Here is a 17,420-nt window from a genome sequence, read left to right on the forward strand (position 1 = left end):
GACTCAGCAGATAGCCCGATGAGACTTTGCAATAAAAAAACACAATGGCTACATTAAAAAAAAACTACAAATTTCACTGCATACAAAAAGTTACAAAAATGAAAAATATAGATCCGAAACAAAATTAAAGAATATCGATAACATGTCTCCAGTCCCAACAGGATTAACTATCACTACAATCTATATGCATAACAGACTAGCATTTTTCTATCCAAAACTTTTTTTATATAATTATCGATCAAACGCTACATGTTTTATATCATCAGAAAGGGTTTTCTTTGTCCAAGTAGTCCAGGTTGCATATTGACTTTTTAATTCAAAAGCACCTTACCTGTTTGCTTGGTCAAATTTTTAAATGCAACGAGTATGCTACATGACGGCACAATGTTGTTGGTGTCATGTTATGACTGACTTCGATTTCAACTTCAGTTCTTTTACTTGTAAAGTATTTATTATAAACGACACTTAACCTACGTGTAATTTCATGAAAAAAATGAATATTACACTAAATATAATTTATATGGGTTTTCTCCATTTATTTAGTTGTAAAGTACTCATGCACAGTTCGTCCAAAACAATTTCATGAACACACATTCAGACCTTTCTGCATATTCAGCTAAATTCGCCTTCGTTACAACTTTACAATTGATTTACTTTTCAATAATTTAGTTTCAGTTCATTTCAGAGATGGCTACTAGGGTTTTCTACTTACTTTCTCTTTACTATGGGTTTTATTCTTTGTTTCTGTGAGTTTCTTTGTATCAACTCCTAAATCCATGTCTTATACTGAATGCTTAGAACTATTTCATTCCCTGAATACTATTATAAATATTATCATAATTTATCTATTTAACACACAAGGCCTGCAAGAAGGCATATCTCAAATGCCATGAATATGATAGAACAAGGAAAATTCAAGTAAAGGGCATAAAGACTACTGCAAATGTTTTATGGGTCATGGTCAGTTAGAAATTATTTACTACCAAACCAAAAGGTGTCTGGCCAACTGTACAATCTTTCTTTACCCAAATTAGTTACCCTGTAAGCTGGGCTTTCTGGTCAGTTTATTTGCATGAAAGTTTACCCAGTGGGCTATGCACTTTGTCTACCGTAAGAAATAAAACGAGATTTTAAAGCTGTAAGTTTGTAAACTTGTCTCTGACCAGTGCAGAAGGCTTCTTTTTAAAAACAATATAATTATCAACCTGATTACAACCAAGAATATCTCAATATCCACAAGTCTGATGAATTAAACCTTCAGTTGGTTTTACAAATTTGCAAACAACAGCAATATTATTTCTTCTCAGACCTACACTTTAACAATCTATGTTGTACATGTATCATCGAATGACAGTGGAACTATTTATTCATGTACTATCTTACTACAGTTGCTAACTGTGATGGCACCAAAGAAGTTTGTTCACTAATATATTTTATCATACACACATGTTACAAAACCTGCAATAAATAGTAATAACAGGACAACTGGAGAAAACTGGAAACATTTTACTAAGAATTTCATGTCTTACAAAATACAGAAAACCAGTAACTACACTGAAGGTGAGAGGTTTTTGGAACAAGCACCTTGACTTGATTTTCTGCAATCTTTTAATGCTTCCAATAGAGCTTTTTTAACTTCATCTTCCTGTAAATAGGTGAAAAAAGAAATAATTTATGAAAACTAACAAATAAAGATGAAATTTTTGTATATAGACATGGAAAAGAAATATATATAAACAGTACATAAATATTTGGATTAAATAATTTATGGTTCTGTAACCAGGGCCTTTAGAAAATCTTTTATGTTCATGGGATGTTTGCCCATTATTTGACGTAACAAAATTACACTTAAAACCTGACTGCATTTCTGTTAAAAACTGCTTTATTTGATACTACATAAACCTCAATGTCTTCATAACTGTTATTTAAGAAAACACTGGTAATCTTGCATTATTTCTGTTGAAATAATAACATTTTTCAACAATATAAGAATTCTCAAATTCTAAACTTAAGATGTAACTTTACAAAAGTTTACCAGGAGTGAAAGCTTTAAGGCATTAATTTAGTTTTCTAGTTTCCAGAAGTTATAAAACTAGCTCAGTAGTTTACCAAAATACAAGTATTCTTACAAATGTGGCACATTAACCTGAAATTATAAGCAGTATTTTTATATAAAGTTAATTTCATCCCTGAAGAATAAATATTCAATTAAGAATGAATTTTCTGATACTTTCCAAAAATCTATATGTTCATCACAGTATGTTTTATTGTAATGAACTGACTAAACAAATATACTACAAAAAAAGAATGAACAAAACTTAAACATTCACAGACATATTATTGAGTCAAACCCTGTATGAATTTGAATAATGTTGGTAAAATTATTCAGTATTCCATTATTGCTGTTTCCTTTATTTAGATATTTCCCTCGTTAAACAAATAGCGATAATACAAGTATCCCAAATTTAAGAGAGTATCTTTAAAAAATATGATAATAGATATTTGATTCAGCAGTTTAAGTTTGTTTAAAAATTTCAACATGTGCTTATAATTACAACATTTGAATCACATGCATATGTATACTGGTACTTTTGCATGCAAAGTATTTTAACTGTATTTTTTTTAGATCAAACACAAACAAAGAAATAACAAACCACAAGATGAAAATATCTGTACTCACACCTTGGTGTAAGATGGAAGAATTTATAAATTCTTTATTTTTAATTGAAACTTATTGGAATTAGGTTAAGAGATTATAATCTAGTTTAACTGTTTTTCATTAATTGTTTTTTATTACATTGTTCTGTTTAAATTTTAAGACTCAAAAAACTGCAGTGTTTTTTTTCAAAATTTAAAGACAAAGCATTAAACATGTTTCATTAACAGCTATACTGTTTATCAAGTTTTTCTCTTTAAATATTATGGACTGTTTGTTTGTTTGTTTTATTACACTTAATAACTAATTCTGATGACTAAACATCTCTTTCCCAGCTCAACAAATTATGATCTATGATGGACCATTTTTAATCAATGATGTTCCTGTTATTTATTTAAAGAGAAATATATATCTACTGATTATTTTAACATCACAAATGTTGAAATACCCTAATATATTTGATAACAGTTTTTTCTTTCATAAAATACTGTAAAACAAAAGTGAATCAAACATAATCTCCAATCTAGATTTTACATACATATATATATTTGCATATTTATTGAATTTCACACACAGCTACTCAACAATACCATTGTCAACTCTTGAACTGCTGTTATACAAATAAAACGTAGGAATGACTGTCATATTATTATAACCTCATGGCTGAGAAGACAAGAATATTTGGGGAAGGATCTGAACTTTGAACTCTAATCACCAGGTCATATATACATGCATCAATACTAGGTACAACAAAGAAAGAGAATGTGTATTTAAGTGGTTCAATCCATAAAACTTAATAAAACCAACCTAAAAATCTATGCCATTAAACTGCTCATAACTCTTAGCTTTTCAAGTGGCTGTACATTTCACTGAAAGATAAGTTTCAGTTTTGGTGAAAATATTAATTAAATAAAATTCTTACTTGTTTAATTGAAGGTATTATAATGAAACACAGATGAGATAAAGAATCTTCTAGAATTTCTAAAGAACTTGTAATATCTGTACTTTGTGCATCAGTTTTTTCATTACTACTGTTCTTGGTATTCTTAGATTCTTTGACATTTTCATTTATATCACCCTCTGAATCTTTCTGTGACATGGCCCTACTTTCTGACTCTTCATGCAAAGTTTGCTTTTTATAAACAAGAATCTTTTTCTGGACAGACTTCAACATTGTTTTTAGACAGGACAGGAAATCTCTGTCTGAAAATATTAATAAACATTAAATTATATTTTAGTAAATTATGTATAATTAATAAATGTATAAATTATGTATACAACTTTGCTATTCCATGGTACAGGTATGTTAAACAAGCACCTGAAATCTAACTAATTATACTTCACAAATGCACACAGTGGACACACAGTTATTGTTTTGTTTCCACTTCTTCAACAACTGATACAATTATTAAAAGTTGGAAAAAAAAAGTTTCAGTTTTCTTATCCTTTGACAGAACTGAAAACACGTATATATTTGGTAGTTAGGTGTTATTTAAAATGAAATACTGTACAAACCTAGTAAGAAAGAATACTTTTATTTGATCTACAATATTTATATACCACATCTGTCAAACATTCACCCCTTCTTTTTCCAATATCAAATGGAAAAGTTAAAATCCAAACAGGAATTTTAAATGTAGGCCTATAAACTTTCAAGCTAAGGAATATAGTAAAATGTTTATCCTAAGATAGAGAAAAGTCAAGAAAATCTTGTCTTTCAAAACATTAAAATAAAAATTACTAAGTTATCATAGAGAAGTCTGTTTTTTAATCAAGATCACATAACATACCCCTGTCAAACAATTCCTCGTCCAATCTCTCTGGTGTCAAAAGTGCTACAAGAGTAGCAAAACCTCCTGTGAGAGCTCCAATTCTTTCGTATGAAGGAACCACGTCTTCATTATCACACAGTTTACTTACATAGACATGAAGAAGCTTGTATATGGAATGAAAACATTCACCTGAAATAAAAATTCCCATCTACTTTTATGTAATCAAATCACTACATTAATTATTTCATGGTACATCATAAAAATTTAAAGATGAACTACACCTGTAAATGTGCAATGACTAACTTATTTATTTGCCCTATTGTGTGCTCCTTATAGCTACCTATATTTTTAGTGTGTGTTCACTTGCACATACTTCCAAATGAAAACATTAAGAGGAAAACAGGTTTGAACAACATAGTGCTAATACAAGTCTCACTTCATAACTTCAATACAGGTATATTTTTATCAACTTTAGCAAATAACTGTTTCTCAATCTCTGCTCTCCTGGTGTGGTTCTTAAATTGCCTAAATCTCAGCTTTCAGATGTTGTAATATAGTGTTCTAAGTATATAATGAAAGCCATATTTTTATCCTTTTCAATCATGTAAGCTAACATAGTTCCAGTTCAGTGGAGATTTGTGTAGAGATTGGAAAAGTGTAACAACATTTTAGTTTAGTGATATGTTGCTATAGGAAACGATGTTTATAAACTAGTTTCATTATAACAAGTCTTGGCTATTTTTAAAGGTTACAAAATGTTTCACATCATCTTCATTTAAATTACAATCCTACAGCATGAAGATATGTTTTCCATAGATCAGAATGAGGTAGGCTTAGCTAAGTCACTTTAACCCTGCAATTCATATACTCAACAAGTAATTGCAATGTAAATATTAAACATTTCTCACATTAAGTTACAAAAATAAAAAAAAACGTTATGAGCTTAGGAATTGAAACTCATAAGTTCAAATTATGTGCAACTTTGTCTGTGATGGAAAAATAAATATAGATTCATTCTGTGATTTATTTATCACAGATTAATAATCAACTTACTTGAAATGGAGTGCAATAATAAAAGAAAATTAAACAAAAACAAATGTGAAAAGCTTAACAGTAGAAATTATAAAAATAACTAAAGATCTGGGAACAAATGACATTTTGAAAGAAGAAAAAGAAAACTATTCATCCTATTTCAGTTTCTCAACTTTCCTGTAGAATTTGTTAAATTGGACATTAGAGAAAATAAATATATATATTAACAGAAAAAACTTCTGATATCCATTTAGGAAGTTTTAGAGGTTAGACAAGTGAAATATGAAAGTATACAATGAAAATGAACTATTTTTAGCCTTAACATTAAAATCACCTTTCAATCTGACTGCCTTGTTGAAGGCTTCATAAATTCACTGACAAATCTTTGGAGAAATACTTCTTAAAAAAATCCAATTTCGTTTATACAAGAAAATACAATGTTTCATAAAAGCTTGTCAAAGTTTGTAGAGATGCACATAACAAATTCAGAGTTATAACATGTATAGTTTCACACTTCCAAGACAAGTGAAATTGTCACACTTTTTACCTTAAGTTAACTAACCAGGGTATGCAACATAAAATGTGTGTACCTAAACAATTTGCAAGTTTTATTTATATTTAAAATTTTACAAAAAACATAGATTACTGTTCTATATAACATATTGTTAAATACATGTACACATTTTACTTTAATTATTTATATGGATTACTTTTAAAACAAAAGGTTTATCAATACAATATAAACTAGTAGTTATAAAGACATTATCATCAAGTTATAAAAATTAGTACTGTTGGCATTTCAAGTCTTCATTTGGTACATACCACAAATATACCTTCATTTCAGATTACATGATAAAAAATATATTGTTACAGTATTTTTTGCTATTTCAGAATATATGCTGTAATCATTTTCCATCTGGTCATACTTTTTTCACTCATAAGAGAACTCTTTTTCTTGCTTACTATTTAAGTATTACATTAGTGTAAAACGATCCTACATTTATTTAATGGAAATACAACTTAATGCGACTTCTAGTTGTGCGTACCTCTGTGTAACTGACAAGTTTTTACCTTTAATCAACACTAAAACTATCATTTGTTAGGAAAACTCATTTTTGAGACATCATTTCCATTTATATATGAACTCATACTTACCTAATATCTTTAAATTGTCTTCATTCAGTGATAAAAGATGAATAACATGCCAGTACTCATCAAGAGCTTCAAAAGCTTCTTTCAAACTACAGGATCAGTGATAAAAAAAGAAAAAAGTGAATATTGTTTTCACGTGAAGCACAATTATCAATGTGATTTTTCATAAATCCTGGTTAAAGAAAAAAATTTTTTTTTCATAGGGTTTATCAACATTCATAGTCCCCAACTTTAAAGAGATAAACAAAAGGATAGGCAGCCAGTCAACATCACCCACCATCAACTCTTTGGGATACTCTTTTACCACAACAAAGTAATGGAACTGACCATAATATTGCAATGCCCTCATAGCTGAAAAAGTGAACATGTTCCATGACAGGACAAACAACTCATAGACTGTGAATCAAATGCACTGACCAACAGACCAAGTCAAGCCCTAGTTTAAAAAACAGTGCAAGGTAAGCTCAAAATATAAACTTAACAGAACAAAATATCACTGAAACACTTAAAAAGTTTCCTTTTATCTTACTAACTTCTGTTTATGATGTAACTTCTTTACTTAATACAGAGCGATCACAAAGAAAGTGTCAGAGTTCAATAGATCATATCTCACAAACCATATAGCATAGGGAGATGAAACTGTGTAGGACTGCTAAAAGTAGCATTTGAAAAAAAAAGCCTTTTGCCACCAGCAGCACCATAGTGATTCTTCTTGTGTACTTCCACTAGGAACCAACAGATCCATCCACAACATTTACAGCTCATTCATCTAACATGAAACTAAAGTTGTGAAACTTTATTACAACAAAAGATGTAATGCTAAGACTGATCTCTAGGAGTACCAATAGGCTAAACAGCATCAGCACATGGTATAAAACTATGTAGAATGTTATATGTAGTAACTGTTGAGAGAGATAAAAGTCAAACCATTAAGAAGTTAACTATATATATAGTACTGTTGATACAAAGTTTTGGGAAATATCCCTTCTTCAGGTATCACTAACTGAACAGTAAATCAATAACTGAAAACATTCTAATTTGAAGGTTGTGTGACAATGTAACAAATGAATGTGCATAACTATGCATATGGATGCATGTATATTTCTGGATGTATGTGTGTGTGAACGTGTGTTTGTACATCTTCCTATGTTTTCAAGTATTTGTAAGCATTGTTATGCATGTTCCTTTGTTACATTGTCTGTAAACTTTAGATTGAAAATATTTTTGTTTACAGATTTATTGTTCAGTTAGTGACACCGAAAGAAAGGCATTGTCCAAAACATATCAACAATAGGTAGTTTGACCTTCAACACCTGTATATGGCCTTGTTCTAGTTTTGCTAGTCATAAATTCATGAAAACAAGTTAAGGAGACAGGTTGCTCTTGTCACAAGCCATGTACAGGCACACAACTGACACCAACTAAAACTACCATTGAAGGTGGCTATGCCATAACTAAACAACAGCACATGGGTGCAGCATGCCCATTGCATTACCCATTGTCTGTATTTTCCAATTTCAACTGTTCATATGGTTCTTTGGTCACTTTTGTAATTGTTTTCCTTACTAGATGAATCAAGCTCAAGCACTGAAAGAGATGTAATTAATTCAATGCATTGATTTTGCACATTGGAGTTCTGAGCAAGTCTGAAAGTCGACAACCAGCTGCCTGCTAATATCTTATGGACTAATGAAACATACATTACTCTTTGTGGAAGTGTAAATGTACGTAACTACATTATCTAATCATAAACTCACTCATATGTAACTGTTTCTAAGCATTTCCATGACTTTAGGCAACGATGTGGTGTGGTTCCACAGCCATGTGTTTTGGACTATCTGTCTTTGAAGAATGATTAGCTCATAGACTGCAAATCATGCACAATCAGTGTTGCCTGACACCATGCAAAGGTAACAGCCAGCATGATTTTCATGCTGCAGCAACAAAACATGATAGCAGCTAATGTTTTTATGCAGTATGGCAATCCTCTGCATATTAACAAGTAGGAGAAACACCTCATACACCTTGTGAATGCACTTTCAGGACAATCATTTCACACTGGTTGTCTTGTGAATGGCCACCATGTTCACTGGACCTAACATCAACTGATATCTGGCTCTTAAGATACCTGACATTAAGCAGGTACCATGAAAGCCCCTCACAATTCCAGACATCAAGGATGCAATTGTCCAGGAAGCATCTAACACACTAGATGAGATACAGCAAGTTGTTGGAGTAATACCCAATGTCATTCACATGCAGTAGAGGTGTACATTTTGAACAGCTAAACATGAATGATCAAACTGCCACCCATGGTAGCAATAAGTAACAACTGATGTTCTTGCATCAACATGATACCCTTAATTAATACCACTGTGCGATTTCACCTGTGTATGCTATACTATTAATACCTCACTATACTGTGAAACTCTTTATAATCACCCTCTATTCTAAACAGGTTCATGCACATCATGAAATATCTAGAGCTCTAACATAACAGTTCTACAGTCTTAAACATACCAAGATCCTTACTCACCGTAGCTGTTCAGCTGCTGCTGTTATAGCTGTAACAAACTCTGATGAGCCAAATTGTAAGGAAAAATCCTCAGATGCATGAAGAATATAATAAACCACTTGTAGTGTTCCTTTCAGTAAGTCAACTGTTGAAAAACAAAAGGTAATCACACTTTGACAGATTCTTTAAGCAGAGTACTTATGATGAAGCTATATGAATGGATGATAACTGCTCATTGTACAAGCACAAGTGCAGAGGATGACATGTCAAAAGCCTTACACCTGAAGACACAAGGTGGAGACTCTTGAAACATCATAATCTATTCTTGTGTTTCTATAATGTGTTTCTTCAATAAACAACCTTGATTTATTTATACTAAGGAATAGTTATTACCTTCTCAATATTTTGAAAAAAATTAAATGAGAAATTCAATCCATTATACAACAAACATTTTTACCAAACTTTCCTCTTTTATTGAAGGGAATCAAGAGTCAAATGAATGCACTCTTAGGAATATCATTAAAGATTTAATACTGTAATAACTAATGAACATAATAAGGTCACATTCCTCTTTATTAACCTATGTTTCAGGTTTATTTAGTGTTATTTTTAGATAAGATTTATTAGAACTAATATAAGAACTGAAATTTACTGCTGACATGAAGCTAACAATGCTTGAGGTAAACACTTGGCTTTTTATAAGATAATTTTAGAAATCAGTTTTAAGATATTGATATCATTTAAAACTATATATATATATACACATATAACTTGGTATCCTGACATCAGAAGCCACTGTGAAAAGCCCTGGAGGACTCCAAAGTGGATAATAAATCATAACAGTATGTAACAAAATTTTTACTTTTTCTTGTTCCTGGGCAGAAAGTTATATTTCCCAATAGCTTATGCCTAAAGTAAAGGGAAAGACATATTTTTCTCTTCAAACTTTGCTTTTGTGACCAGGGTAATAAAATTTTCAAATTTACCCATTTTCCAGAAAATTCCAGGTAGATTTAGTGCTGAGTAGCTAGCTAATAGAGAATTTTCTCAAACTTACAAGAACTTTCTCGAATGTTGTAGAACTTACAAGAATTTTCTAGAACTTTCCACAGTAATATATACAGGGGCTCACCACTTCAGTTTAGTTCTAGCTGCCTAAGTGAACACATAGACCTATCTGATTTTATCACATATGGCATCAAGAACCTGCAAGCATTCTTCAGACACATTCTGCTATGCATGTGGCCAACTTATCAAGATAAGAGCAAAAAAGTGTTCTGTGACAGCATCTGCTAAAATGTGTGAAGCCTACAAGTCATATTTCAGCATGCCTGTCAGGGATCAAGACAAACCCTGGGCACCTTATTTTACCTGTGAGCACTGTAACAAAACTCTAGAAGGTAAGATGGACAATTTTTGCTTGCTTGAATAGTAAGATTTTATATTATACAAATTTTAGACCTTTTAAAATTTAAATATCTTTTAATTTTTTTTTAATTTCCATTAGTTGTGGATGAAATAAATTTATTCTTCATAATAATTTTATTTTGCTCTTTTGCAGGATGGTACAGAGGGGAAAAGAGAGCCATGAAGTTTGCTATTCCAAGAATTTGGTGTGAACTCACTGACAACTCAAAGAATTGCTTCTTCTGCATGGTGGACACTTCCAAACATCGGGCTGGCAAGAATGCATCTGCTATTGTGTATCCAGACCTTCCATCATCCATTGCCCCAGTGCCACACAGCCCTGAACTCCCTGTACCCACTCTGCCAGAGAGAAAGCAACCATCAGCAGAAGAGAGTAGCAAATCAAAAGAGGAGGAAGACATTAAACATCCAGATTACAATTTTAGAGGTGCAGCTGGTGAGAGAAACCCATACTACCCCAGCCAAAGAGACCTCAATGACTTGATCAGAGATCTTGGTCTAACAAAGTTGGATGCCAAGACTATATTTGGGGGCTGATACATGAAATTGATTTACATTACAATTGCAAATCTCAAAACATTACTCACTTCTAATCATTTTTGTATAACTTCAGACCTTATGCAGATGAAAATGTGCAAATTTGACTGTTTTTATGGAGAAAATAGGTTAATTTCTAAATTTCATTATCCAAGCAACAAAAGCAAAGTTTGAAGGGAATATTGGTCATTTTCTGTACTTTTACAACATAAGCAATTAAGAGATAACACATACTATCCAAGAACAAAATTTGTGTTACATAGTGTAACGGATCCAGTTTGATAGTCACTTCAGTTATTAGAACTGTTGTACAGCATCATAACAGAAACCAACTCAAAACCAATTGGAAACAGGAGAGTATCATTCAATTTCAATGTACCTTCATTTCATAATTGTTGGTTTCCATGTGATACAGTGTTGCTGTTGATACAATGACATCAAGTTTGCAGCCAGTAGTAGAGGATCAGAAACATGGAAATTCCTCAAACCAATGGTCAGAAGACAAACCAAACAAAGATCACGAAGATCAAGATGACAATTTTTATTTTATATTTATTGCTCAATTTCTATACTAATTCATCACTGCAGAAGATGTCATGAACAAATAAAGAAAACAATATTAAAAACTAAAACACACTGAGCAGAGGGAAAAAGTTTCTTAATCCTGAAAACAATGTACAAAATAAGAGCTGCAGTATGTTTTAAGAAAATAAGACATTTGAAATTCTTTTAGGCAAGAACAGAATAAATTAATCAATGACATTTTTTCTCCTTTTTATTATATATATATATATTTATTGTGTGTGTGATGTTTTTCTCTTTTTCTTCTTCCCAGCCATACAAAGTGTGGAGCACATGTATACCAGTTCAATGTTATTACTCATCAGGACCTCTTTGAGCCCACTCTCAAACTGAAATTACTTTAGGAAGGATTAAAGTAAATTAATCTATGAGACCTTGGGTGTGGGTCAAGGATATCATTCAAAAGGGTTTGACATTTGACATTTTGATTCCAAAACCACAATCAGATTTCAAATACATCAAGAGATGATTTAGCTGTCAGTTAAAAAGTTTGTATTTGAAAAGAAAAAAACAACAACAACAATAAACTCAAAGCTGTTCCATAAGCCACTAAAAGTACTTTAGTGGATAAATATGAATGCATACTTTCTATAACTTCATTAAATCAAATTATTAAACACTTGATTCTACTTATTAATGTAAAGGTATAGATACATTATCAAATAACAACTGATATTCTGACAGTACAGAAAAAGAACTGTGTTTACATTCTGAAATGCATATGCACAAACTCATAACTCTGGTGAGAGAATCATAAGATGAGATAAAACTTTAGTTTAAACATCGAGTAATATCACCAAATACAATATCAATTAAAAAACAAAACTGGTAATCCTGGCACAACTCTTATCAAAATTAATGAATTATGATATACCTAATTTTTGATTTTCTAAAATCTATTCATCTAAGTATGTCTACTGTTGTAATGTCATAACCCAGACATCTCTTTGTCAATCTATTAAATCTATAAATTCTCTTAATCAAATCATTTCTATACAGTTCTTCACCTGAAATTCTTTCTTTCATTTGTAAGATTTATATTTGGTATTTGCTACACTTATGCTACACATGAGGTTAAACAATCAGGTTCAAAGTCCTCAAGGTTCAGGCATAGCCATTGTTAATTTTTAACTGCTGATCAGAATGAGGTTTTCCTGCAAAAAATACTATTAACTGCACAGAAAGATTGACTGCCACACTTATAACACACATAAAAATGGAAGCATGAATCATATTGCCACTCAAATCTGCAGCTTGGCACACTATGCACAGTGACTGACCCTTGTCTTCAGGAATGTATTACAGACAAAGGAGCAGGAAACAGCATACAAATACTTTTAAATGTAGCTAATTCTTCCTATAACAACACTCTTTGTCACACTCTAAACACATTTTAGCTAAAAATACAACAAAACAAAGCTTTGTGTAATTTCTTAGCCTTAGGCAAAATACTGCAATATTACCACATCTGCAGAGTACAAATATTTTATACACACACAAATCACCATTTTTAACAACCAAAGGGTGATTCAGTTTCAACAAAATATTAGTTTTGCAATGAAAATTATATTTTAATATATCAAATTGTTATTTAAAATTATGTTTCCAAAAAGGAATTTTTTTTCCCCTCTGGTATAGTTTCATTCCCCAATTTTTAAAATTAGAAAATTCTATTTTCAAATAACTTATCACTAGTTACTGTTTACAGTGTTGAATACTTTAACAATAAAGAGTATTGGATCTCAGAGCAGCTGGTATGGGTATTAACACTTTTATCAGTAAGCAGAGAACAACTTTTGTTAACCTGAAGATGACCTCGGAGGGTTGAAACATTGTTCTCTACTTATCAATAAAAGTGTTAATACCCAAACCAGCCATTCTGAGATAAATTTTTATTTCAAGTAGGTCTCCCATCATCAAGAAAAATGTACTGTTTATGACCATTTAAAAGTGCTAAATCACAAAATCTACATAGCAATTACTCCACAAGCAATAAGGTAAAAATGGTCCAATATTTGCACTTCACATAAATCACTTTAAAAAAATTTCTGTCTCTGCTGTTGATAAATAATTTCTGTTATTTCATAGTTACACTAGCAGAAAAATTGCAATGACTAAATCATGAACACACTGTGTACACATGTCCATATATTACTTAAAAAAAACAACTAAAGTACCCAGTAATTGTTTTCAAAATCACTCAATAATGAGCATATATTACAGTGCTAACTGAGCTTTTCTGTGCACATTTCAGTATTCAGTAATTTTAATGATCCAAAGTAACATGAAATGGTGAAGTATTAATAAGTCATACAAATAAGAGGACTTCTTAAACAGGGAATCTATATCCCTGAAATCATAATTATTATGAACTACATTCTCTTAATGTCTTACTAAAACTATACAGTTCTCAGTATACTAAGAAGAAACAAAAATGTGTACACACCATTTAAAGAATTTCCCAAAATAAACTGCAGAGTTTTCACAAAACTACCAATTTCTTTGAAAGAGTTTAACCATGTTCTTCTTGCTTTCTTGTTAACAACACAAACATGCACCAATCTGAAAATAAAAGTTTTTGTTAGAAATAAAAGAAACCTCTAAAACATTTCAATTCCTATACTACCCAACACCATATTTACATCTGTGTAAATATTTTCTTTCTGTAAGTAAAACATATCTTTTAATTAAATTTAAAAGAAAAAAGCTGCCACCTTGAATAAAGGTAATAACTCTGACTTTGTTTGTGTTTGAATTTTGCACAAAACTATGCAAGGGCTATCTGTGCTAGCCATCCTTAATTTAGCATTGTAAGACTAGAGGGGAAGGTGCAAAAATTCTGGTCTAGTATTTTCAAAACTGTTCTGAAATAACGGTACAAATCATCTGCATTATTGACAAAGTTCCGAGTACTGTAAACCAGAAATTCACACAAGAGTATTAAACTCATATTTTCTTTAGTAATAATCCCAACTTTACATTTCACAGCAAGTTTGTTTGAATAAAAGCTTGATTACAGATATATAAACTCAAAGACATAGAATTTATTTTTGAAGATGATTCTATATGAAACCTTTTCTGAAACCTACTTTACAGTTGTTATTCTGTTTACATTCAGGTGAGTGTGATATCAAATATCAATGAATTATCACATATAACTTTTCATTACAGTAACAACACTAATGTTGGAAAGTAAAATAAAAAATCACTTCCATTTATAATAACCTAATCTTAAAGATGTTAATGTCCTCACCACCCTTCCCGTAATCAGCCATTTTTATCATCTGACTACTGTATGTATGTAAAATAAAAACATGGCTGAAACTTGCTGTAACAAATTATATCACAACATTAAAATATTACAACAATATTCAAGAGGACTGAATGTGTGCAATATCAGAGGCATACTGCTCTGTTAACCTTCAGATTATGAGAAGAATTACACTATGAATATATGGAATATAAGAGACAGTTTTCTATTAACTTTCACATTATGAGAAGAATTACACCAGTCTTTATAAGTAAATCGTACTTACGTCATGCATCACACTAACCTATTTTTTTGTGCAAATACAGTTGTAGACAATAAAGCTATCAATAAATTTTTCATAACAAAGTTCATCCATCTGTAAGATTGTTGTGTCATTTAAATACAGGTCACATACAATGAAAATGTGCATATATGCAACTACATAATATTTTCTTAGCCTTTCAGTAAAATTGAGATTTTACAAGGAATACAGATAGAGATCTTACACCCTCTTCTGTTAATCACTTAGTTGTAATTTAACTACTATAAATTAATGGAAGTTGAATATTCTGTAATCATATTAGTTACAGCAAACTTTAATGTTACCTAACACACAAAGCATGTACACTTACAAAATAAGAGTTGAAAATGTTATACAAACCTTACCACTTGTACAAGAGTTGGTGAGTCAGAGCTGTTCAAAAGAAGTAAAAGGACTTTCCTGAAAAACAAAGAACATTCAACAAATGCCAAACATTTATAAGTTATTATGTAAACACAAAAATATTCCCCAAAACTGTGCTATGATTTAATTCAAACTATATATTATCAATAATTAGAAACTGTGATAAGGGTAGCTTAGTAACCTGATCAAAAACATATTATTTATCTGTTTGGGGATTTAAAAAGAAATAATATATGTTGTGGTGTAAAGAATTTTTAATGGGAAGAAATTTCTGTTTCTGACAAGTGTCTTAATAAAACAATGGGAAGCTACTATTGTCAAGTTTTATATGTATGGGTAGGCCAGATTCCTTATAGTATGTCTGTAACATGTTGGTGCTAAATTTCAACAATAAACAAACAGCACACAATCCAATTCTTTTAAAATAATATATACATATATATATAAACAAGTCAAACATATACACAAATTTTCTTACTGATTGATCAATGTAACAGTTGTATCCTGACCTCTAAATTATTGTCTCTTTTCATCAAAGTCCACAACGGTTGGTTCAGTTAATTTAAAACACAACTGATTGGTATTAAAACATAAACTGTGATAATTTTGCTATAGAAATTGCCACAATATGCTTTTATGCCCAAACTCACAATAACACAGTCTAGATCTATCTAACTATAACAAAATATATTTTGGATACTTTTTTATAGCCCAACAAAGTCTTAGAATGCTCTACACGTTACAAGATATTATGATGAAATAATATAATGATTTCCAATTAAACTATACAACATACAAATCATACAAAGTTATGTAAACTAACCCACAATTAATTATTGCTTGCAAAAACAACTAAATTTATCACTCAAGCTACATACCTTACACAGCTACATTACACTTAAATTGAAACAGTCATTTATATCTTACAACTATAAAACAATGTTATCAATGACACAAAAATTCTTTGTATGTGTTTTCTACACATCCAAAACAAAAATTTCCACTCACATGAGAATAAGCATTTACACAAATAAGCTTTTTTACACAGTGCTACAATGAACCCAACAAATAATAAAGTAAATTCTAAAATGTAACATTTAGTGTACACGTGCATGTGTGTGAAGACCCTACAGAAGTAATAAATATAAATGTCAATACTTACAAAAAGCAATATTCAAATGCATGGAAAAGCATATTTTACAACTAATATAATTAAAAACATAAGAGGATAAAAAAGGAGAGAAATTATGTTTCGAAATCTCTAAACATAAATTTCTTTACTGAATGTTGTTTTGTCAAGATGGCAGAGAATGTAAATGTTATGTTCGCATGCACCTTTTGTATACTGTGGTTAAAAAAAAACATGTTTTATTAACCTTTAATAAAAGTATTCAAGAGTGTACCAAACCTATTCAGGAACACAAACTCCCTGTAATGCACGTAGAGATTGTGTTGTTTGTTTCAGATTACGACTCACTTTCCAGAAAGTAATCACAATGCATAATGGGGACATTCTGTGTCTAGAGAGTTAAATAATTACTTTATTTATTGAACATCTACATTTCCCAGTAGAAAGGTCATATGATTACTCGAGATTTGCGTGCTGTGTGTTGTCTTATAGGAAAATTACATTAAGCTGTCTGCTGAGTACACCAAAGGGAATCAAACCCATGATTGTAGTGTTGTAAATCCATAGACTTACTGCTGTATCAGTGGAGGACATTACTGAATGTATACATACAAAATTAAATATGTTCATGGTTACAATCCACTACTAGTACAACATATCACAGTAAATTGTGTCTTAAATA

General features: G+C 30.8%; 1 protein-coding gene across 4 annotated transcripts in view; it reads right to left on the minus strand.

Annotated features, from left to right (window-relative positions):
* Window positions 1-1,490: 1,490 nt before the first annotated feature.
* Window positions 1,491-17,420, minus strand: part of LOC143222105 (protein saal1) — a 44,630-nt gene continuing 28,700 nt past the window's right edge. For 3 of the 4 annotated variants that reach the window (XM_076448050.1, XM_076448051.1, XM_076448052.1), the window contains 7 exons: window positions 15,586-15,645; window positions 14,121-14,236; window positions 9,149-9,272; window positions 6,616-6,701; window positions 4,447-4,617; window positions 3,579-3,859; window positions 1,491-1,645 (listed from right to left, as the gene is read on the minus strand). In XM_076448050.1, the coding sequence (XP_076304165.1) occupies window positions 1,550-1,645; window positions 3,579-3,859; window positions 4,447-4,617; window positions 6,616-6,701; window positions 9,149-9,272; window positions 14,121-14,236; window positions 15,586-15,645 (934 nt within the window). In that variant the 3' untranslated portion in view covers window positions 1,491-1,549. The remainder of the gene's footprint in view (window positions 1,646-3,578; window positions 3,860-4,446; window positions 4,618-6,615; window positions 6,702-9,148; window positions 9,273-14,120; window positions 14,237-15,585; window positions 15,646-17,420) is intronic. The other variant, XM_076448053.1, reaches the window with a different exon arrangement.

The sequence above is a fragment of the Tachypleus tridentatus genome, chromosome 8 (assembly GCF_004210375.1).
Source record: "Tachypleus tridentatus isolate NWPU-2018 chromosome 8, ASM421037v1, whole genome shotgun sequence".
Taxonomy (NCBI): Eukaryota; Metazoa; Arthropoda; class Merostomata; order Xiphosura; family Limulidae; genus Tachypleus; species Tachypleus tridentatus.